Source organism: Camelus dromedarius, chromosome 21 (assembly GCF_036321535.1).
Source record: "Camelus dromedarius isolate mCamDro1 chromosome 21, mCamDro1.pat, whole genome shotgun sequence".
Classification (NCBI taxonomy): domain Eukaryota; kingdom Metazoa; phylum Chordata; class Mammalia; order Artiodactyla; family Camelidae; genus Camelus; species Camelus dromedarius.
The window spans coordinates 6644346-6668608 of record NC_087456.1 but is presented as its reverse complement, the minus strand read 5'-3'; the positions used below and the strand labels follow the sequence as shown (position 1 = coordinate 6668608).

The 24263-nt window shown below is 55.3% G+C and overlaps 1 protein-coding gene across 18 annotated transcripts in view; it reads right to left on the bottom strand.

Annotated features, from left to right (window-relative positions):
- The window catches only part of NFASC (neurofascin), a 175465-nt gene that overhangs the window by 8868 nt on the left and 142334 nt on the right, over positions 1-24263 (bottom strand). For 8 of the 18 annotated variants that reach the window (XM_031438737.2, XM_031438746.2, XM_031438739.2 and 5 more), the window contains 8 exons: positions 23022-23144; positions 21773-21946; positions 19377-19391; positions 13747-13989; positions 10179-10295; positions 8795-8947; positions 2932-3063; positions 816-885 (listed from right to left, as the gene is read on the bottom strand). In XM_031438737.2, the coding sequence (XP_031294597.2) occupies positions 816-885; positions 2932-3063; positions 8795-8947; positions 10179-10295; positions 13747-13989; positions 19377-19391; positions 21773-21946; positions 23022-23144 (1027 nt within the window). Of the gene's footprint in view, positions 1-815; positions 886-2931; positions 3064-8794; positions 8948-10178; positions 10296-13746; positions 13990-19376; positions 19392-19497; positions 21947-23021; positions 23145-24263 lie in introns of those variants that run through there. The other 10 variants (XM_031438748.2, XM_031438750.2, XM_031438751.2 and 7 more) reach the window with 4 other exon arrangements.

Sequence of the window (24263 nt, the reverse complement as noted above, 5' to 3'; positions counted from 1 at the left end):
CACTTGGTCTGGGAACGAGACTTCCACGACCCACTCTGCATCGTTCCTTGGCCCAAAGTGCACTTGCCATTAAAATGGACAGATTACAACTTTGGGAAGCCAGACACAAAGGCCCGTCCAGATCTGAGAGGGAGCATGGGCACAGGACAAAGGCAGTCGCTGGCCTCTCCAGCTCTGCCACGAGCTCACAGGGGGGCGAGTGCGGGAATCTTGGGCGCGTCACTTCCCAGCTGGGGCCTCGGTCCTCTCATCTGGGACACGGGCCCTGGACCAGATGCCTCGCCAAGCCCTATTCCAGGCTGCAGCCCAGAGAGGTCATTCCCGTTCGTGAGGAGAAGGCCTGGAACACCACGCCCCTGCCCTCCCCCGGCCTCCATCCCTCACCTAGTCGAGGCTTTAGGACAATGTGACTTCCTGGGTCATCATCTTCAGGGTTAGGGTGGAGTGTGGGCAGAGAGGAAACCGAGAGCAGAGCTCACTACACAGCAAGGGTGGGCCTGGAACCCACTCTCAGAGCAAAAAGGTGGAAACACACATATAAAGAACGAAGTATTAATCTGAGTTGTGTGGTTGAATGAACGAAATGCTGTTCATCAAATGAGTGTATGTGTGGTGGGCAGAGCTCCCTCCCGGGCTGGGCAGTGGGGCGCTATCAGAGACGCAGAGGTGACAGCCCACGGGCAGGGACATCCATGCAGTGGCCTCTCAGGCCGGCTGAGCAGCTCGGAGGGGAGGGGGCTGCCTCCGGGGCGGTGGGGAGAGCCCACCCGACAGTGGGGTGTTGTGTGTGAGCAGGAGCCCAGGAGATCACACACCTGTAATCAAAGGATCCATCCTCTTCTTTGGGGTCCTCGGGGCCAAGGGGAACATCCTTCTTTTCTCGCACTTGGTCAGTAAGAGAAGAAGAGACACAGATGATTAAGGGTGTTGTTGCGCCGCTGGGCCCTGACTGTTCCTCCAGGAGACACCGCCTCTGGGTCCAGTGACTCCCTCCCGAAAAGGCACATCGATGCCCGCCTCATTCTTCCTTCTCACATTTAATCAGCTGCCAAGAGCATCTGCCTCCTCCTCCCCATCACTGGTTCTTTCCTTCCATCTCCACTGACAACGAAAACCTCCCACGCGGCTCCCCACCACCTCTCCATGAGGTCTTCCCCAAACCCCAAAGGGATGTGGTCTTTCCTTGGCATCGTTCTCATCCTGTTCTGTGTTATACTTTTTTTGTGCACGTTTCTTATGCCCGTAACGGAATGTCAGTTCTTCTCTTGAGGATGGGGAGCTGCGTGTTTCTTCAAAGCTCCCAGCAGAGCGCCCTGGGCAGAGGGGACGTTCCACACACACCACTGGAATGGAAGGTGCTCCCCTAACTCTGCCCTCTGTGTGACTCCCTTGTCCCACGCTTTCTCTGTGATGTGTCTGCGTCCTCCAAGGCCCTGTCTTGGAGGGCCTGGCACACAGCAGACACTTAGGTGAACGACTCTGAATGTTTCTTTCCGAGGTACAAGGCTGGAAAATCACCCCTATTTTAGGAAGCGAGGCCTTGAAGATGTCACATAACTAATTAGTAACTGAACAAAGTCCAGAAAGGAGCCCAGGCCGCACGGATCCTGGTTCACTCATCTTCCTGATGGACTAGGGGCTTCCCCTGGAGCTGGAGGAAAGATTAGCTGTGAGAAGAACTTTCTGGAATGGGCAGAGGAGGCTCAGGGTTTATCTGATCAGTTCTCAGGTGTTCCAGTTCCCCTGGGAGCAGGGGGTGAACTCCGTCAGGCCGCCCTTCTCCCTGACTCTGTCTTTCTCTCTTAACAGAAGGATAACAACCCCAGTGCAGCACAACGAAGCAAAAAACAAACAAACAAACAAACAAAACCCATCATTCACCAATAAAGAAGTGTAACTCCTGCCCTCCCTCAGTTGAAGGAGAGGCATGACTCTTTAGAATCCTAGGGCCTGCGGGTATGTGGGCAGGGGAGAAAAGAAACCAGAATCTCTGCTCTGAGTTGAGTTTTGGGGGGTCGTGGGGGAGGACTTGTTCACGGAGAGCGGGAGAAGCTGGCATCTGGGGCGCACAGGGTGTGTCTGGCAATGGCTCTAGGGGCAGGGAGCAATTTCATCTTGTAGTCCAGCCAGACATTCAGTGTCAGGGTGATCCATTATCCTGTCTCCTGTCACCCTACCCACCCCATCAGACAGATGGCTTTCTTGCCCCTGTTTGAAAAACAATCAATATTTCCAGAAACAAAAAAGCCAGAGGTCCTTGTCCTTGACCTTGGTTTGTCTGGGCTGGACGATCTTGAGGCAACAGAAGAGAAATGCCTCTCTGGGACTCTGCGGAAGCCCGAAGCCCTCTTTAAGGGCTGAGGGTCCCTATCGCTGCACCCCACCCCCCAGCCTCTGCCTGCTCCTCACGTCGGAGCGTCTGACCCTCTATTCAGGTATCTGTGATCTCAACCCAGTCGCGCTGAGGGCCCAGCTCCGCAGCCCCTCCCATGATGTGCTGCTTCTGTTGAGACCCCACCACGCTCCAGTCTGTCTCATGGTTAGAGAAAATGCATCTCTCCTTCCTCCTTCCCTGGGACAGAGGATCCTAATGAGATTCAGGCTGAAAAAAGCCAATTACTGAGCAGATGGGTGGTGAATCAGGCGAGGGAAGGCCGTTCTTCATGGGAGCCAGGGTTCCTCTATCCCCTCTCTGGCTGCCTGGGCTCCACCACCCGCCCACCTCAGGCGAACTTAATTAACTCAAGTGCTTTCTGGCAACTCTAAGATGCACAGAACAGGCCAGAGGACTGGATGTCCAAGCTTGGCAAGGGCTGTGCTCATTGAAAGAATGGAGCCCCCCAGATCTGGCCAGGGACCTGGGCTCACTGGTGGCTCATAGGAAAGCTGGCTGGCCCCGCCCTCCACGCCCGCTCCTCCCACACGTCTCACCTGGGTACTTGCCGCCTCGACTCCTCTTGATGAAACAGACGATGAGCAGGATCAGCACCAGGAGCGCGATGGCACACATGAGCCCGATGAACCAGCCCTGGGTGGCGATGTCCGCCTGGTTGTTGGTGTAAGCTGGCGGGGGAGGGCCAGAAGCAAACACATGACTGATTTCACACTGAGAAGGTGAGGAGGGGAGGACGGGGAGGCAAGGGAAAAACTTCAGCTACTTCACGTCCGGGTTGCTCCTGTGGCCTGATGCTACCGCCCAGCAGCCCTCTGGCCCTAACTACCCTGCTACAGGGACAGAGAGAAAGTAATTAAAAAGCCAAGGTCAAAAGGTCAGAAAAGAAGCAGGGAAAGGGGGGCAGGGAGCAGAATAAGCAGCAGAAGGCTGAGCAGGTCCTTTAGGAAGGGAAGTTCCCTAAGGACGAGGCCGGGCATTCTTGCACACCAGACGGCTGGGCCCAGCCTGGTGGGGACAGAGGGAGGCCAAGGACTGGCTATGATGCCCCCTGGACGAGTCAGGAGTGAAGAAACGGGAGCCGGCACACTACCCATCAGGGAACAGGGGCAGTGGTCTCATGGCAAAAACCCTGTAAGAACACCTTCGTGGGCCTGCGCAGCCCAGGGCAGCGACGCTTCCCACCAGCACAGCCCTGAAGCCAATCAGGCTTCCTGGCAGTGGGTCCCAGGCAGGGTGCAGATCTGGGATGCCCTGTGCTTCCTCACGTCTCCCCTCCCTAGCTGGGCTGTGTGCTCCCTGACATCAAGGATGGCCCCTGACTGGGTACCCCAAGCTGGGCTGGCAGCAAGGTTGGGGCTTCATGCTGCTTCCAGACCACTTCTGCACGTGGAAACCCCCTGACAGTGAGCCCCTTGCCGTCCCTGTCTGGACACGTGTAGACCTGTCTCAAAGTGGGCAGACCCTTTCGTGATGCAAGGGGCAGGTGGGCGGGGCTGGAAACCAGGAGCTCAGGGGCCATCTGATGGGGTCCTGGATGACCAATGGCTAAGGTTAAGGATCGGGAGGGGTGGGGTGGGTAGGAGTCACTTGCCTTCCTCTTTTCTATGGACTTGAGAACAAAAGTGACACCTCCCAAGATGCAGCCTTCCATGGAAACCAAGACTCAGAGGACTGGAAGGATCAGAGGGCCAGAACACACCCCATGTGACCCTCGGGCCAGCAGAGCAAGCAGAACAGCCCCTGGGAGAACCAGACAACCCTGGGAGAACTGAAAGCTGACAAAGTCAGAGCCGAGGCTCAGAGCTTCCTCCGGGGAAGAAGCACAAGAGACAGAGGGCAGACCAGGGATCCCTGCCATGCTCCAGGATCTGCATCCCACGCCGTTTTGTGGGGGCAGGTACCTGGGTGTGATCCTACCCTTTGCTCTTTTTGGGCAGAGACACTGTCTTTATAGCCTTCGCAGCATCCAGCCAAGTGCACTGCACTGAGATGGTCTTAATAAACAATGAAGACTGATAAACAAGCTCTTCCAGGCTTTCCGTGCTCTGGCTGCCCAGGCGGCCCCAGGCTGAAAAGCAGCTGAGTCCCAGAAGAACGTGGCTCGTGACTACCCTGACCCAGGTACACTGTGGGGAAGTCCCGTCCCTGCTGCCATGCCTGCTCCCAGAGGCCATTTCCCACACAGTGTCAGAGATCTTCCCAACTCCCATGTAGGATCAGCTCGCTTTCTCGCTTCAATCTCCAATGCTGCTCGTTACTATTAGGAAAAAACCTCCATACTGTATTCTGGCCTGTCGGGCTCCATCAGCCCCATCTCCCACTATCCCGTACACTTCAGCCACACGGGACACTCCCAGTCCTGCCTCAGGGCCTTTGCATCTGCTGCTCCTGTTTTCAGATGGCTGCCTCAGCAAATGCCCACACCAACCTCCATACTCTGATTTCACCCCCAAGTACTCCACATGATGTAACATTTAATTGTTCTCTTTCCTGGGTCCTGACTATCAAAGATTCTTCGAACCCCCTAGTGCTTGCACGATGCTGGTCACACAACAGGTGGTCACTGACTATTTACAGATTAACAACCAATTGAATCCCAATATGCTATGGTAAACCTGGGGTGTTTTTTTCTGATGCCAGCTGGGGGTCACGTGGATACTGGCTTGACCTCGTGCCAGCTGGGCACTGGGATGAAGGAGTCACTTCAATTTGTGTGTGGATGGTGGTCCCCACCTTTGGCAGAGAAGTTGGTTTAACGTCTGCAAAGACCTGTTTGCTCCACCACCTTGCCAATGCTGGTTCTGACACAGCCTGACAGCCATCTCCACAAGACTCCTTTCTCTTGGGAGAGAAGTCACAATCCCAGGAAAGGGGCCATATGGACAATTTAGAAATTAAATGTAGCTTTCCATTCCTGACGGTACCCTGTGAAGTTCAAACATGACCTTCAAACCTCACTGCAAAAGTCAAAGAATTTTCTGTGAAGTCTGGACACAAAAGGCTGTTCAAAACCAAGTGGACTTTGTAACTATGTGTGGTGACAGACTAAACTCACCGTGGTAATCATTTCACAATATACACATATCTCAGATCATTATGCTGTACACCAAAAACTCACCGACGACAATGATACGCAGTAACAAACAAAGCAAAAACCAAGTGGGATGTGGGGTAAGGTGGGCTCAGCCAGATCCCATCAAAGTGACTTAGTTTCTCAAGAACCAAAGGAAACGGAGGACATGATGACTTCAGTCACACGTGACCCCACACATGGACTCTGAATGGCGGAAGGCATTTTTGCAAGGCTGCAGGGCAGTTACCCCGGTCTGCGAACACCATTCTTAATTGATCCATTTAGTGCGTTTCCAGGTTCCTAATGCACAAGGTAACAGCGACTCTGAAAGGCCAGGGTATACTGACACTTAGCACTTTTGCTAGGACTAATGCCAGGGCCGCACCTGCTCATCAGGCGAGCACAGGTCCAAGTGCCTCTCACTCTGGACTAGAGGCCACATTTTGTGCAACTTCCATGCTACGTCCTACAGCCTCGCTCAGAAACGGACAACTCCCCTGCAAGGCGGTTCCCGTGACTCCTAGCTCTAATCGGGAGGAAACTGGTTTGGCCACGGGTGAGAGGCCAGCCACTCAAAGTCGGCAGAAGAATTCTATTTCAGAAATGGGGCAGATGAACGAGTATGCAGGGATGGGCTTTCTCCAAATGCAGTCCGGCTTGCCTACTCTCACTTAAACATCATTTCACACCTCTCCACCCCACCTCGCCCCACCCCGGGTTTCTCTCAGACACAGCGGGAAGAGGCTGACTACAGTTAGGTCCCCTAATGTTCTTCATCCCCGTGTCCCTGAGGTCGGAGGCAGTTTGCTGTCTGTCTTGCTGGCCCACTGTCAGCCTTACCCCATCCCGCCGGCCCAGGACGGAAATGATGACGGGTCTCTTAGAGTCCAGGGTATGTGTCTGTGGCCCCTCGGGTCTCTTTGGCTACAAAAGCTTCAAGAAGGTAATTAAATTTCCACGTTGGGTCTTTCTGGTGGGAGTCAGGGAGCCTGTTAGCATTCCTCATGGTTTTCTTTCATTTCTTGCCTGAACCACTGTGGTAGGTTTGAGTCTATGGACTAAAGTGATGGCTTGTGGTTGCCTAAATGACCAGTGGTTGGGCCCAGAGATGATCATAAACTTGCTTCGATGAGACACAAGGACCTGGGAGATTCTGTGAACTTGGCTCTGGAGTCCACCCACTCCTTTGTGGATTTTTCAAAGGATCTTGGACACACACTCACAGGCACACATGAACTTCAGAAAGAGAAAGTACTTTCCTTCCCTATGTGCTTTGCACATAGTAATTTCCAGCCAGCCAGTGAGGAAGGTGAGCGGTATGTACTCAGGGCAAGGGTCCTAAACCTGCCCTCTCCAGCTCGCACTGGGAGGAGTCGGGAAAACCTGCAAGTGCCAAATACCTCACTTACTCCGAGGGCAAGATATGGGACCAGCCTCTCCATAGCAACCACAGGAAAAGAGAAGTGAACACCTGAGGACCTACCGCATAGCCCAGGGAACTATATTCAATTTCTTGTAATAATATATAATGGAAAAGAATCTGAAAGAAAAAAATATGTGTATGTATAACTGAACTGCTTTGCTGTACATCTGAAACTAACATTGTAAATCAATTACACTTCAGTAAATAATTAAAAAAATTTTTTTAAAGAAATGAACATCTAAGTCAATGTCCAGAAGGGTATTGGCAATTATTATTTTTTCTGTATTGCACGTTTAATCTGTCAAAGCAGACTGGGACATCCCTGAGGGCAGATACTGGTCCTTTTCTCTCTGGCTTTCTCCCTGGGCCTGGCCCGCAGCCCCAGGGCTCAGCATGGGGAGAAGTCAAACTCTGAAAGCAGGCTGAGCTGGCTTTTGCTGCATTCTGCAGGATGGACCTCCATCCTTGAATCTCATCTTTGCTTTCTGTCTCTGTGCTGGACTCAAGTTTGTAATGAAGCAACGTCAAATGCATGCACCGGTGAGCAACACCTTGGGACCCCGACTGAGTCAGGCAGAGTTCAGCCACCTGCTCCGCTCAGTCCACTGTCCAGTCCCCTGGCCTGGATCCCAGGATGGCCTGGCTGCTTGTGGACATCCTGCCTGAGTTGGCCTGGCTAGGTTCAAGCAGCAGCTGGACTCTCAGACTCCCTGAGTCTTGTCGGCATGGGCACGTGCAGGACAGGCAGAGACACAGGGAGGCCAGGACACCCAGACCAAGAGGGACCAGGCTAGAAGGGGTGGAGTGAGGCATTTTTATGCATGGGCAGTGAGCTCAAGACGCAAGCTCCCAGGATCAGCCTCATCAGGCCAGCACGGGAAGAGCAGTCCACATTCAGCAATTCATATAAACCACTGTGGGTTTTTATTTTTTTCTTTATCGTTGTGTCTAGTAACCTGCATCTGACTAGGACAGTCCCTGGGGTCAGGCACTGGTCCTTTCCTCTCAGTGTCTTTCCCCACACTCACCCTTACCCCATGGCTTAGCAAACCGGCCACTTGGCCACCTTGCCTGGCTGACTTTAAAGAAACACACACATAGACAAGCCAACGCCCTCACGCTCTGCAGACTGCAAGCCACCCTGACCAGCAGGGAGATCTCTGAACCTTGTACCCTTTCCTGAGCTCCCGTTGGCCTGTTCGCTGGGTACAATGCAGAAGCTTCTCCATCCACAGCTGAAGCCCTGATAGATTCAGAACTCTCCTAGCGCTGGGAAAGCGTCTCCCCCACCCCAGCACGACAAAAGTTCAACTACTTTTAAGCCACGACAAACTTGGGCAAAATGAAACCAAAACAAAGCTCCAAATGACTGGTGGCACACCCCTCGGAATTTTTAAACAACAGACGACAGTGGCAAGGCAGTGACACACATGCTGACCCTTGGTTTGGTTCCTGGGAAGATTTCTGGGTTGAGACCCTTGGATGGTCCTATGCCCTAACCCCACGTGCAGGAAACCAGCCCCTGTGCCTACGGGGCAGGCTGCCCCCAGACCCACACGCAGAGACGACGTTTGTGCACACGCCAAGCCCTTTGGGTTCAAGGACAGTGGAGGCCAGGCGTTCTCCTCTGACCTCATTCTACGCGCTCTGCCTCTCGTCTGATGTCCCACTCACCCCCACAGGGTCGGACGCGTGCTTTCCTCTCCCCTGGCATGCACTTCCGGCACCTCTGAGTCTTCCCGGGAGCCGCAGACCGACACATAAGAGGAGCTGAGCCCGCCATGCAAGGTGAGGAACGGGGGGGTGGGTCTTCTTCCCGCGGAGAAGACACAAGCAGGGAGCCGAGGATGAGAACGACATGCCCCATGCTTGCCGGGGACGGCCGGGCCAGACGCCCTCTCACCTGTGCTGGTCATAAAGGTGATGGCGGTACTGCTGACGCCCTCGTTGTCCCGGGAATAAACTCGCAACGTGTATGTCATCCCGGGATAGAGGTCTGTCAGCTGTATGGGCTGGGCCTGGGCCTTAACGGGGACAGTTTTTTTCGTATGGTTGCCTGGGGAACAGAAACCTCAGTCAGCCCGCGGCCAGGCACGGGGAGCCGGAGGGGCAGCGCTGAGCTTCCTGGGCACCTGTCGAAGGGGCAGCACGGGGGGAGGGCCCGGGCCGTCATGCAGACCGGGAGATCACCGGGCAGCTCCGCCAGCCCTCCCGCACAGTGCGGACTCTCCTGCCCCACGGCCCTTCAGCTGAGGGACACCGTTCCCTCTCCTGAAGTTTTCTTTCTCACCACAGTCTTAAGCATTAAACACATTATGACCTGCTTCCTTAAGCTCTTAGGGTGTTGGCCAGCGCTCTGTGACCCTGGAGAGGGTCAGAGAGCCAGTTAGCAACCCCCACGGTACCTGGAGGTGAGACAGGACCCTGATTCTCAGCTCTCGGCCCTGATTCTCGGCTCTCGGCCTTGGGTTGCCCTCTTGTTTCTAGCCGTGTGGTGAATTCACACATGAGGAGGAGCGAGGGCCTGGGTGTCTGGGGGCCGGGGGAGGGGGGCGTGGACCGAATTAGAGATTCCAGATTATGTGGATGTGAAGCCCTCTCCAACCACAGAGAACTAAGAGTTGGCTTTGTTCTTCCTTAGAGAGCTTTGGGTGAATCTTCCAGCAGGTGCCAAAGAGGCCAGCATGGTGGGTCTGAACCGCTCAGAGAAGGCAGATGTCCTGACCACACTCTACAGTTTAATCAGCCTGTACGCTTGCTCCCAAGGCTCAGTGAGGAGCGAACAGCTCAGCTCAAGCCACCAGCTCTTTGAGACAAATGACTCTGGTTGGGGTCTCTGTACTGTGGGCAGCTGGTGTCCCTCTGGGAGCAAAGCACAGTTGGACCCTCAAGACTGGACTGGCCAGCCTTATCTAGAGGAGATAGCTGAAAACATGGATCCCAAGTTAGGAAGATCCACGCAGAGGCGAGATCTGGCTCACTGGGGGCCATCAGAGCCCTCATCCCGGGCAGGAAACAGACAAAGGGCCCCTTCCCCAGGCCGCCCGCCCCCGGCACAGGCACCTTCGCTAATGGCTGCAGAAACCCCTTCCTGCTCTTTGCGTCTGCGCTTCCCACCTCACTGGCTACCACCTGAGCACAAACCGACTTCATTAAGGCCATAATTAAGCCGGCTGAAAGGCCTCCCTGAGCCTGGGGGAGTTCACCGGATCTTTTTAACAGCATCTACGCTACGGGCTGCAGCTGCAGCTGCCGCCGCCACCGCCACCCCACACAGCAATGCTTACTGTCGATGTACTCAACCACAAAGTCAGTTCCGGGCCCGAAATTGTGCTTCCAGGTGATGTTGGCCCATTTACTGTTGGGGAGCACTGTGACGTTCCATATGGACTGCTCGTCGGGGGCTGGGGGGCGGGTTAGAAGAGGAGTTAGTGGTGAGGAAGGGAGGCAGCACCGCAGACACACAGACACACACACACAGGCGGCTAGGAAGGGGCAGAGGAGGAAGTGGCTGTGCACAGGGCCCGACAGAGTTCCAAGCTGCAGCCTTGGGGGCCAGGCCAGGGGTTGCCATCCAGGTACGAGCAGATACAGTCAGGAGGACACGTAGGTGGGGGAAAGCTGGAAACCGTCTGTCCACATAGATGGGCGTGGGCATGAAAGAGTGAGTTTGATCCAGGCCATTGGCGGCTCTAACCTGCGTTTATTCCCTTTTTAGGTCCCTTGTCATGAATTTGAACGGTGCAGCGAAAAGGGCCAGGGAGAAGCCGTGTTAGCTGGGATGCAGACAGAGGGCGGAGGTGTGCCAGCCTCTGTCACCTCAACTATAGACGGTCTACAGGAAGGAGAAAAGGGGGTCCTGATCTGCAGAAAGGACAGGACCAAACAGGGGAGGGCCTTAATGGCGTCCTGAAACTGGGGGTGGAGAATGGTAACCTAGCCACTAACTCTGGTCTGAGGAGCCCTGGGGGTCATTTTTGGTCACCAAGACGCTGAACTATGTGACAAATAGCTTCAGATTGTCTAAGGGGACTTGGGGCCTAAAACTCAGCACCTCAAGCAGAGACAGAACGAATCCGTCCTCTCCCTTCCATGGGCGCAGTGGGGCCAGAGCGATAACTCCTTCCTGACATCCAGCATTCAGTGGTCCAGACACCAGAAGAATCCTGTCCTGATGGCTGCTCAGCACTACACCTTTGAGGTCTGATCTCCATGGAACACAGAAGACATTAATTACCTAGTTCCTATGAGCTGGGAGCTACTTTATCAAAGCCATCGCGCTGTCTGAAACCATAGCCTGTGGACAGGAGAATGGCACTAATCTTCAAACGTAATCATTTTCAAGCGTCCCAGCAGTCTGATTACCCCATTTCCCAGCAAAGATTGAAGAGTGGAGTACTAGCATGAAGCCTTGTATTTCAAAGACTTTATAAGCGTGGCTCCTGTATATTTTATCAGCATGCAAGGGGGCACTGTCACCAACTCACTTGTCAAAACTAAATGACTAGAGCACACTGATGATGCATTTATTCATTATCTGTTTGACGTGGGACTGAGTCTGCAGGGCTGGGGAAGTGATCAAAGATCTCCTGGTCTTCACTTCAAACAAGCGCCTTCTCTACTACAACGTTGTCAGTTGTAGGTGAACTCGACTCGTGTTAGGTGAGGGGCCAAGAAAGAGATTCCATTGAAGGCACCATGCACCCTCCAGGGGGAGGGCAGAAGCTTGCTTCTTCATTGAGCTACCACAAGTTCCCATTGTACTGGCTGCTTAAGTCAGCCCCAACCCCAGCTCCTTAGACTCTCATGGCTCCTGCTACTGGGAATGAATTATGATCAGCTGTGATTTGGGGACTTGAGATTTTTTTTCTCCTCCTCTTTAGCTCTGGGTCCTGGAAATATCCAGAGACCTTGGGTTTCAACAGTTTGATCACCAGTACAATCCTGGCCCAAATCTGACTGTCTTAAATGGAGACTAGGGCACGGTTAGATAAAGTCAAGCAATGGGGAGCCACAATGACTCAGAGGTGGGAGTTGGAGGAAGGTACTGCCATCCAGAGAGGCCAAGATGATGATCATAAAGGAACTGAAAAGCTCAAAGAGTCGCCAAGAAGAAAAGCCAGCAATTTCTATACACACAAAAGGATGGAGTGAGGGGAAACGTGGGTTGTTCTGCTGACTCCTGGGATGTGAGACTTAAGGACTATCCCTTGAAATCTGAAAAAGACCAGTTAAAGACAAATAAAAAGTTCCACTTCACCCCGAAAAGGAGTAAGTAAACTTAGGAAACATTTTGTCCTAAGTTGTAAGACACAACAAAGAGGAACGTTCCTTTTGAAAATCCCATCAACAGAGTCATTCTGCTGCTTCGAGGGAGGTGAGGATGTTGAGGGGAGCCCCCCTGTGCTCTAAGAATAAGGTCAGAGCGTGGCCCGGCCCCCCGAGGTGTCTCAGGCAGTTAGAAGCTGGGGTGTGAGACACGGGGCTAGTCCTCTGTGGCAGCAAGGCCGCACCGTCTGGAATCCTGGTGCATCTTTTCTGTGAACTCAAAGCGTTAAAGTGGGGCACGGAGGCCCACCTTAATGCAGTAGAGGCCTCCCTGTGGCCCCAAGAACACCCATCACCAAACTCCGAACTGGTGGCAGCTTGTAACAGCCTAGCAGGTTTCTCCTCAGCCAGCTTCTTCCTAAAGAACATGTTGTTTAAATTCTCAACTTTGTAGCTTTCAAGCCAATCAGCATTTTCAAGGGCTGAGGAGTATAATGTCACCTACATATGCCGTGTCTCCTCCTGTGGCTCGCAGAGCTCCGCGCAACTGAATCAAAGAAAACACTCGCTCGTGCATTAAGTAAGCCTCCATCCTCATTCAGGAGCTGAGGGAAGTGGGGCACGGCGGGTGACGGCAAGGCCTCGGAAGGGGAAGGGACTGCCCTGCACACGGAGGGGACCTAAGTTCTCCAGCTGCTGGAGGAAGGTTCTGGGTGCTTCCTGCCAGCCCTGCCAACTGCATTGTGCTGATTTTACAGCCGGCCCGTGGGCTCTGCACTGGAGGGCCCCCCTCCGTGGTAATAAGAGTGTTTGATGCCTGTTCTTAGAGGTACTGCTGGATTCCCGAGGGGTCTCCTCGCACTGGAAGCACAGAGCTTCCTGGCCTGGCTGCGTGATGCAGGAACAGCACTTTCTCTGGGCTCAGCAGGCCGGCCAGGGGATCGATTCTCACCCAGGGCCCCTAGAAAGGCTGTGACTTTCCCTCCGTGTGTGTGTAGCTGGGCCGGGGGGAGGGTGCATGGGGGAGAGCAGCAGAACAGCCTCTAGCATGACGGGACTCCTTGGCAAGGCTATCTACTGGAAGCTCTGATTTTTTAAAAGAAAAATCTATAAATGTGCCTCAGGGGGAGAGGGGCAAAGGAGGCACAGGGTTCCGGGAACAGAGATGCCTGGCACGGCCAGCCACTCCCAGGTCCCCAGCCCTCTGCTGCGAGGCTGGAGGAAACACGTCGGGGGGAGGAAGCCTTCTCAGGCCAGGTGGTCAGTGTCAGGCCCTTTCCCTTCCCCACACTCTCTCCCTTTGAGCTGACCACTCAGCATCTAGTTAGAGGCAGCCCTACCATCCAGGACCCGGGGGTCCTGCCCGAGGGGCACAGCCCTCTGCTGAAGAACAGAGATCTGAGGCTAGAACGGGGGTATGAGCAGTGGGGACCACCCACAGAGTGTGGGGCAGGATGCTCTGAACCTCTAGGCTGCCAGACTGAGAGTCTCACCACCTGTGTTTTCAAAGCAGAAACAAAGGGAGGTGTTGGTGGGCACCACCCCAGCCCCCCCTCCTATCTGGGGAGCACGGACGACGGGCAGTACCGGATTCCTGTATCTTAGTCCTGGTGGTGGTGGGAGGGCTCTCCGTGGTGGTGGTGGTGGTGGTGGTGGCGGCAGTGGTTGCAGTAGTTGTGGCGACGGTGGCGGCGGTGATGGTGGTAGGTGCGACAGTTGGGGTGGTGGGGACTGTGGTGGCTTCGGTGGTGGTGGCGGCCGTGGCAGTAGCCTCAGTACTGCTCACAGTGCCGGTCGCACCCACCGTGGTCGGGGGCGACGTGGGAGGAGCTGAGAGGGAAACGTAAAACAGCCGAGTCTGGGTTGGTTTGGCTGTCCCCAGCCTGGACGCACGGCCCCGTGTGCAAGGCAGGCAGCCCGCGGAAGGGATGCAGCTCAGTAACCAGGCCCCTCCCATACCCCAAGCAGGACGGACTGGCTCAGACGGGTCGCGGTGGAAGAGAGCACGACCGTGGGGGAGGAAGAGAATGAAGCCGGTGCGTTTCATTTTCTTCTCATGGTCTGTGTGGCTCAAAGCACCCAGCATGCATCCAGCCAAGGGCAGTGATGAAGATGGACGCATACCGAGCTGCTCAGACCCCAGGGACGATCTGGGGTCCCAGGCCAAGCGCCACCCAGCACAGGCCAAGCAGCACCACTTGGGTCCAGGCCTGGAGCCCCGGCCTTCAAGGTGGGCAGGAGTCCAGCCCCTGTCCTGCCGGTGCCCTGGGAGACCTGCCATTCCCAGCCATTCACTCCGAAAGGACCCTTTCTCCAGCCTGCTTGAGTTCTAACATCCCCCAAACCCAGCCACAAAGGGAGAAGGCTCCCCAGTCTGCGGGGAAGCCTTGTACCACGGTTCACCTCTCCTGCCTCCACTGCTCAGCCTCTCCCCAGGGTCTCAGCTCTGGTTTATTCCCGGGCCTCGCCTCTCTTCTCCGCCCAGTGATGGGCCTTCGTGTAATTACCCCCGATCCACCCTGACCTGTAGTAACTGCCTTTCTCTCTAGGACACTTGGGGTCTGGGCACCCCAAGTCCTTTCCCTTTTATCAGAGCATGGGAAAGGGGCACTAATGGAACCACCGTGTGGCCTGTGCTCGGTAGCACCGTCTTCCCAGCCCACAGTGGACGGAGGAATCCCAGGACGCGAGTGAGACACACGCCAGGCTGCTTTTTTGCAAAAGTCTCTAGAGGATTTCAGATCTGCACTAACTCTCATGTCCTCGTCTCCCATCCAAAGCTACCCTTTGACATTGGTCAGCCCCAGGGGGCTAAGCCTATTGTGACAGTGTTTCCATAGACCCTCTTTCCTTCTACAAAAGAGTCACGGATGCTAACACAGGGCTGGCCTATTACACTTCAGTTCCAGGACTGCCAAAGCTGAGGGTCTGAGAAGAATGATGGGTGAATCAGGGCGAGACAGCGCTACCTCTCCTCCTTGCCCTCTGTCTCCTGTGATCTGACCGCAGTCTACTTTCTACTGTCGATGCTAATGGGGTAGTAGGAGCGGATGTTAAGACATAACGTAACTATAACTTCCAAGGGAAAGCGACATCCCACCCAAGCAACATCACTTCAGATCGCCAGAAGATCAGGAAAACAATACCCCTAACTCTCAGAAGGGAGCCAGGGCAGGGAGGGAGCCAGAGAGAGAACAGCCAGACAGCTTTTCTCAGGAAAGAATTGTAAGATCCTAAGCCTTCTCAACAAGAGCCTGACCAACAAAAGCCCTTTCATTCCCCTGGGCCTTCCAGTATTACAAGTCCCCTACAGAGAAGGAGGGACTGTTCCCGGATCCCAGGCACCTCCCTGTTTATAAGGTCAGAGGCATTATTGGGCCCTGAGGGCACTGACCACAGAAGTCACACTGGGCAGCTGACTGTGCCCCATGCATTCCAGAGATTCCTGGACAAGGTCAAGGCAGACAGTGCCTATATTCCCCAAACCCCAGTCAATTCACAGACATCAGGAAGGTGAGGGATGTGCCGTGGGAACAAGTCTCCCTCTCACGGTCGTTATTCAAGGATGTATTTCAGTCCAAGGCGGCCCCTGGTCTAGAATGTAAGCTCAGTGCTGTAAGAGGTAAGCCCGAGGGGATCCGCATGTCCCACCCACCAAGACACACACACACACACACACACACACACACACACACGAGGCTGAGAGACCCACAAAGCAAAGGCAGCTCCTGGTGCCAAGGACACACGTGGGCTCTTCCCCCTGCTCCGAGCTGCTGGAAGGAACCCTGAGAAGCTATCTTGTCGATCTGGACAGGACTGCTCTGATTTGGCTCCTTATCAGTGCTATATTTTCTAATAACTTCTGGCAAATGCAACGTTCACAATGCTCTCTTTTGCTGTGACTATTTAAAAGGTGTCATCAAACCCCTTCAACTCCCTTTTAACCTAAATCATCCCACTCGGTGCAGCGCAGACACCTCAGCCGCCCTTCCTATGCGCACAGTGGTGCTGCCTTTCCCAGCCCCCTGAATAATGTCCCCAAAGCTGTACACACTCACGTGGCCCCTGGTCCTCGTACAAGCAGACACTACACTCACACTCACGCGGGGCCAACAGCCAGGCTTACACATGCTTTCCTGGGCGCTCGGGCGAGCAGCCCTAGAAACAGAGATGCTGAGAGAGGCTAGGCTAGAGCGACTTTCGTGCTGGCCCAGCTGGGCAGAGACGGGATGAGAAACGACTTTGAGGATGCGGCCAGAGTCTCGTCCCCTCCCTCTGCCAAGCGCGATAGGAGGAAGGGTTTTCTCTGATGATGGCTACCTCGATGCTTTTCCTTTGGCGCATCAGCAACAGTCAGGTACTAGCGCGAGGGGAGCAGGAGGGAGGAGGAGGAAAGGAGGAGCTCCCCAGGCATCCTCCCGGAGGGCGCCCGGAGCAGTCACAGTGGAGGAGGCAACCTTAGCTGGCTCAGGTCACAGCCGGCCACACAGCATCCTCTCTGACCCACTCATTCGCTGTGTCTATTGTCCCAGGGCCGGGCCGGGTCACAGAGACCGAGAGGGCAGAGGCAAGAAGGCAAGGCTCCAAGGGAAGGGACACAAGAGTCAGGTGAGTGAGTTGTCAGCGGTTTGCACAGGCGGGAAGGGAGGGCAGGTGTTCCATGGGAAGCTGTCCAGTGCACGGGTCCAAGGGGATTCAGATGATTTCAACCCCCGGGGCGGGGTTGGGGTAGCAGATAAAAAGAGAGTAAGTCCCAGAAATGGGGTTTGTAAGCAGAGTGGCCCACGGGCTGGACAGACAACTTGCTGGGCTGGGAAGTCATCTCCAGCCACAGCAGGGACTATGGGCTGGAGAACCACGCTGGTCACGGCCTAGTGGAGACCACCAGCCTGGCAACTGAGAGTAATGGGGACCCAGGGTGGGCCTGGACCTGGAAGCACCCGACCCCTAACCGAAGGCAGCGGCAACCTCATGGGTTGCCTAATGCACACTGGAAAGCACCCCAGCCGTGGCCAAGGGTTTTCCACCAGAGTTTTCGGGGACATTACGCAGGAGACGGAGAAAATTGAGAGTGACAGCATGGCTCTTATTCACCTTTCGTTCCCCAGAAGCCACCATGCAACTGCCTACCAAGCATTTGCAGATCTGAGTCAAAGACAAGGCCGGCAGTTTCTACATTCCAAGGTGGACGGCTCAGTCCACAAATGTCCACATGGTGCACAGCCTACCCTGGCTAAACCACAGATGGCCGGCGCAGACGGGCGGCAATCCTCAGAGACTGCAGATATTATCTTCACTGGGTAAGATACGACCAGATCAGTTTCGGGGAAAAACGTCCAGGTTTAGAGAGGATGAGAGGGAAGGGAGCAGAGGGCCGGACACCAGGCCCGTGTCAGCAGTGTCCAGTCTGGGCTCCCTCACTTGGCACCTGCACGTGGTGCAGGAGGTTCTTATGCACTTAAAGCTGGGAACAGCTGATGTCATCCGCACAACTTATTCACCGAGAAGCACAGTGTGCCTCTCCCACCAGGTCCTGCGGAAGCCGGAGCCTGAGAAACACATCTGACTGATGGACAGAGGCCCTGGCTCCCTCGGCACCCCACAATGAGCTTGGATCTCTTCCACACGGAAGTAGGAAGTGGGGTGTTTGGAATCATACCCCTCCCCCTCACACCTGCCACTCATGAGAGGGGCAGTGAGACCGGCGCAGATGACCACTGAGCAGGGCAGGCTCCCTGCCACCAGACCCACCTGCCTTGGGTCCTGGGTGCCAGAATGGGGGAGGTGGACCGCAAGGTGCCTGGCCAAAAAGCTTCCAGGTGACTCATGCAGTGTTCTCCCTGCATCTCGCCTTCCACCTCCCCTGAGCCGGCTCAGACTACACTGAGCACCTACTGTAACAGTCCCAGGGGAAATCTCCGACACAAACTTGAACCAGGGAGTCAGGACAACCCCCAGAGTGCGAGCAAGGACAGCTTTCTTCCTGGTCTCCGGGCCCAGGACACCTCTCGGCTCACGTCCCGGAAGAGGTGGGGAAGCACTGAGCCCTGCCAGCCTGGGTTATTTGGGAGGGGGATGGAGGGGACTGGGGAAGGGAAGGATGATGGCAGTGCACCACCCACAGATCTCACTGGTGGAGCAAACACAAACTGAAGGAAGCAGGGTGCGCAACAGAAATAGAGCCAACCTAAAATGGGGGGGGGGGGGAGGCGGTAAATGAGTGGAAGGAGGGAAACCAAACCGGGCAAGACGGCATCCTCTTCACAAGCCAACTCTGATTCCTCGCCTGGCTCTAGGTTCACCTTGCTGCCTCGAGCTTAAGGAGGCTCCGGCAGACCCTGCCCCGTAGCTTTTGCTCTGATTCAGAGGAGGGCCGGGGAAGGAACCCTGGGGTCCCTGCCGAGTTCCTCCAGCCAGAGGACCGGCCTTCTTTGGGGATGTTCCTCAAACCCACAGCCTGAGGACTGAGAGGAGGGACCTGGCTGGTAGGTTATCGCCCACGTGGACCTGCCCGCCCAACTCCTCACTTCCACAGTGCGTCCACCTCCCAGGCCCCGAGACTGGAGACGGACTTAACACCAGAGACTCTGAGAAGGTGAGTTTCTGAGGGGCGAGGGGACAATCTGCCCACGGCGTCTGCTGCGACTCCAGGTCCTGGGACACCTGGCCCCCTCCCAGGACATGCTCCCTCGTCCTCACTGACCGGACCCGTGATGGAAGGCAGAGCGGGTGCCGGGCCCCATGCCGCATGCAGGGCCAGCATGCGCAGCGTGCTCACCCACAGGCCACCCTTCCAGGGGGCGGCAGCCTGACCAGGGGACGGGAGCCAGCTGCCCCTACTCCTTCGAGGGCACAGTGGGCCACCCAAAGGCTGTGGGCCCTCTCTCTGGGCTCTGAGGTGTCAAGCCCGGGCAAAGGCTCGGGTGATTCAGGGGGAGCAATCACGCAGCTCCAGAGAACAGGCCTGGAGCCCGTGTGGGCGGGGCCCCGCCTATGCCATCCTCCTTCGGTAGCGAAGGGAGGAAAATGTGTTTGGTCTCCTCTGGTTCCATCCTCCACACACATCCTCCTGGACAGCCTGGCTTGCCACGCACTGAAAGGGTGAGCCTGGAGCATGCTTTCACCCCGAGCCTCTCCCTCCTTCTTCGCCCTGGCTAGGCTGGGCTCCACCTGCATGCCCCATGCCATGCCCGTTACCTCGGCTGCTGGTACGGTACCTGCGGTTGGAGTAGCTTCAGAACACGGCGCCCAAGAGAGCCAGAGAGAGGGAGAAAGGATGAGAGAGAAGAGAAAACAGAGCACAGGTGAAACCTCAGGACAAGCAACCACAGGACAGAGAAGGTTCTGGCTCAAAACTGGCCCAGAAGGTGTGGCAGGGTGGTGGCCACCGCCCTGAGGCTGCCACCTGCTGTTCGGGGATCATGTTCCACTCCGCTGGGGTCTGGTATGTCCCCACAGAAAACTTCCTTGGGCCTTGGAGACCTTTCTAATATACTCTGCTTGTAGCTCTACTCAAGGACACCTAAGAGGTGGGAGCAGGGACAGTCTACTCAGAGTGCGATGTTCCCAGGGCCTTCTCCAAGGGTGTGTCCTTCCCTTGCTGGGCTGGGCTGACCTTTATGAAGGAGGCTGGGTGACCCTCAGTGATGCCAGGAATTGAGGGCATAAGATGTCGGTGGTGTAGGACACCAACCCCAGTCAAAAGGAAGGTTCCATTATTGTTGAATAGTGTTGGGGTTGGGGGGGTGCATATTTGACTGAGCTCTCCCCAAACCATCCCAGCCTTGGAAGGCCTGGGAACTGCAATGGACTGGAGCCCTGAGCCCCGTCCTCATGTTCTGCTGCCCCACTACATCCTACAAAATAAGAAACCCAGCTGTGGGCTGAGAACCCTAAAAGGAATTCTTGAATTTGCTGCAAATCCCTGAGCTGAGAAGAGTCTCTTTGTTCTCTTGTCCCCTGGAGCTGCAGATCCTCCCTGTGGTGGTCGCTGGGGCTGGGCCAGGGGGCTTTGTCTACCTGATGTTCTGTACTGGGGTGGAGATGGGGGGTGGAGATGGGGAGTGGGGAGACTCTTTATGTGTCTCCTTAGAGAATTAAGTAATCAAGAAAATGCATCACCCCCAGTCTGCCCTTTGGTAATAGGCATTTATCAGCCACTTACCCAAAGCCCCCCCAGCCCTAGTAAATGGCCCAAGTCCCCGGGAGGCTGGAAGCGGGCACTAGGAGGGGAATAATTGGGTGGCTCACTCCTGGTATACAAGGGCAGGGAGGGACACAGAAAACACTGTCGGCCTTCCTCCAGCTTCTGCCTGGTCTGCTGGCCAGGGAACTGGGGGCTGGGGAGGGATGCAGGGCTCCTTATGAAGCTGAATGGGGAAGCCGGGGATAAGATGGCACCAGGCTGGAGGCACTCCTGGGATGGGGGCCAGGGCGCTCAGGAGGTAGATCCCGAGCAGGGTCAGGCCGCCGGGCCTCAGCCTTCCGCGGAAAGCACTAGACACGTAACGTGTTGTCAGCTTCAAGGATTCCTACTCACATCCCCTCTTTTTTGGTCTTCGCTTGGAGAATAAACCCCCCGCCCCTGCAAGCCACTGCATTTCCGTCATCTAAACACATAACACTTCTCACGTTGAATTACAATTAGATAGTCCTGTGGCTGTCTATCCTTCTAGACTGAGTGAGCTTATTACCTTCATATCCCTCGTTTTTGGCACAGTGTCTGGCACCTCATGTCCTAGATGCTCAAGAAATGGCTATTGAACAGACCACCCTACCTCTGGAGAGGCAGAGCCCCCGTCCCCTCTCATTTGCGGTCTGGCCAACACCAAGGCTTCTTACAGCCTCGCAGGTTTGAGGGGCTCCCAGCACAGGCACAGGTGGGCCTGGAGCGCCCTCTGGTGGAGGTTTAAGGTGGGCGCAGCTTGGGGCAGGAGGCTGCGCTGCTGAAGACGCCAGAACGGGGAGAGAAAATCATTTGCTCTTTGTGGAGCTGGTTTGGCAAATCAGCTGCTTCCCAACTCCCCTTCCTCTCCCTGGCCTGAAATTCAACTCAATTCAGGCTGCAAGGAGGGATGACATTTCCTGCTTTACTCGATCCCAGAAAGTAGCTTCAGTAGCGGACTTTCCCTCCCCTTCTGGGTGCCCTGCACTCTTGGGAAAAGAAGGGGCGTCGCCAGAGCCCTCGTGGGGCCATCTCGACAATATGGCTGCCTCCCTCCGCAGGCGAACACCATCCCTGCTCTTTGGAGCCCACAAGCACGTTTGCTTCCAGCACGCTTTCTCTCGTGCCCTCAGCTCAGCTGCGAGTCACACTCCCCTCCTCAATCCCCCACTAGAAGAAAAGATGACAGGGGTTGAGTAGCTGAGCACATCAAGGCCGAGTGGGGACCCAGGTCTGGTAGCAACAGTAAGAAGATGCGTTTTTGCAGATACACAGCTGGCACCTACCTCTCAGCACGCAGGAGGGCTCTCTCCTTTGGAGGGTTGAGGGCCTGCAGCCTCATTTCCTCTCCATCCCAAGAGGCTGGGCAGCCACAGACCAAGTCAGTGTTTCTCTAGGCATCTGAATTACCTGGGCCCTTTTGCTCCGAGGCTGCCCCAGTGCACCTACCTTCTTTCGGGGGCGCCGGTGACTCCTCTGTGACTGCTTCCCCAGAGCCCACCTGCGTCCTGGCACTGAGGGAAAAGCGGTAGCGCGACACGGGGTCTGCTCTTTGCACCGTGAACTTGGTCTGATTGGGAGAGAAGTTTTCCACTATCTGCTTTCCTACTTTGGTTCCATTAACTGGGGAGAGATAGGTAAGTGGAATTGAACTTTAGCAACATTGACCGTGACGGGTTATACAGTCTGCAGCTGGAAGGAGGAAGCCTCACTGACTCTGCTGGACAGGGGACCCCGTGGAGCCTACCCAGGACCTTAAAGACTTGGGGATGGGAGACGGTTCAAAGGCCGAGTGCGGGGCAAGAACTCCTTTCCGGTGCTTTGATGACTCCCCAGGGTAACACTTTCCCACTGATCTCATCGCTGGCTCACTGCAGAGCTATGAGGCTGATTTTGAAAGATTTCAACTCAAGCCTTTTCAACAAGGACAAAACTTGAGTTCCTTTCTTCCTTTCAAATAGAACTAGGTCAAAACCACTAGAACTTCTGATTGTTAATGTCTTCTTTGGAAAAGGCTTATTCAGTATAACTCAAAGGGGGAAGGTCAGGTCTAGAGATGGATTCAGAATAGCATACAGGCACACAGTTGGCTATTAAAATCCTTAACAGCACAACACCTGGCCCTTTGTAGGTACATTACCTACTTTAGAAGGCTGAAAGTTTTTCAAATGAATAACACTCCTGCCCCTGAATGGTGACGCTGAATTCTTTAGGTGAGGTCTTCCCAACCCAGGCTCCTGACTGAGCCGCTCCAAATTCCCTGGCAGCTGTACAGACAGCTGCCTTCCCAAAAAAGGCATCTTGTTAAGGTATCTCCACGTGTCAGTGTCATGTGGATTCCTATGCATGTACTATCTGCCCCATCGGATAGAAATCACACCAGGTGAGGCACTCTGTCTCCTAGACTTGGAGACTCTAAGATCCCTGTGGGCCGGGGCCGAATCCCTCATCAGACTGGAAGTCCTCTCTGTCTCGCTGGGCTGACTAGAAGCCCCCTGCTGGGGGAGCAGTGTCAGGAGAGCAGGGACTGGGCCTCACTTGCCTCCCCTCATTCTACGGGGAGCTTCTCCCCCGGCCCCTCCATCCCTCCGCAATGCCCTCCGTACCCGTAGGCTGGCTACCTGATTCCTTAGGATAAGTGGTGAGAATAGGGTTTCTGATTCTCAGATTATCCAAGAGAAAGAAGGGCAGAACGTACAGGCCACGTATTTGAGAGTATATCCAGTCAGGATCCCATTGGGGTGTTCTGGATGATCCCACTCCAGGTTGATTGTCTCCAGGTTGGGCTGCCGGACTCGGAAACGCCTGGGGGCACTGGGTACTTGGGGAAGGAGGAGAGAGTGGGGGACATGGGGGAGAGAAGTGGGGGCAGGATGAGGAAAACACAGAAAACAAAGCACAAATATGAAGGCATTGACCTCTGGGCAACCCCCGTGCTGGATTGTTGCTAAGCCGGAACCCGGAGAACCGGGAGGTGGCCAGTGCCCATCGCCCCATCCTGAATGGCATTTCCCCAGCTTTAGGGCACACATGGCTCAGACTCTGTTTACATGGGGAGGAAGTCAGTCAAGTTCTCCTTTACCAACTACCCTGGATGTAGCACATGTGAGGCTCTGATCCTGCAAAGAAACCTCCAAGCTGGGCAGAGCCATTCCCAGGCAGGGTACCAATTTGAGTCGTTTGGTGACAGAAGCAGCAGGTCTCAATCCTCACACAAGGATTCTCACCACTGGGTCCGAGCAGCTGGCCTCCGAGCTGAGAATGCCGGGTTCAGGGGTGAGGAGAAAGTAACCCACGACAGAACACGTGCCAGGAGCATGAGCGATGGGGAGAGACTGATGATGAAAACCAGACGAGGAAGAGGGGAGACAGGAATAAAGAAACAAGAGGGAATAACAAAGGAGGGAGAAAGGAGAGAGAGAGAAGAATGGGGAATATAATACTGAAGAAAGGAGGAAGGAGAGACAGGAGAGGGCAGAGCAAATGCCAGGCTGGTTCAAGAGCACCGGCAGAACAGATGGGCTGGGACCTCTGCAAGTGTCTGTCTTCCAGGACCAGGGCGCCCCCTGCAGGGCGCACTGTCTCAGCACAGCCTTGATTACAGTGGTGACAAGAGTGAAGGTCCTTGGGGCTGGTAAACCAGATGCCTCTGAGGGATCAGCGTGCCTGTGCTCCCTCAGGAGGTGGTGAGCAGGTGGCCCCAGTTCCCGCAGTGCCCTCCCATGGGAGTCCGTATGCACAGCTCGTCCGGAATCACACCAGCAGCCCGCACAGTCTTGACATCCAATCTTCTGTCAGGGCGGCCACCTCGGTGACGATGCTCTGGGGGCATGGCTGGAGCTGCTCAGCTCGTAGGTCATCCCTCCTCGAGGTCACGCAGAAGTCAATGTGTGCAGTGCGGGCCAAGCCACGCTGGAGCCGCTGCGGGCCCACCTGGGTG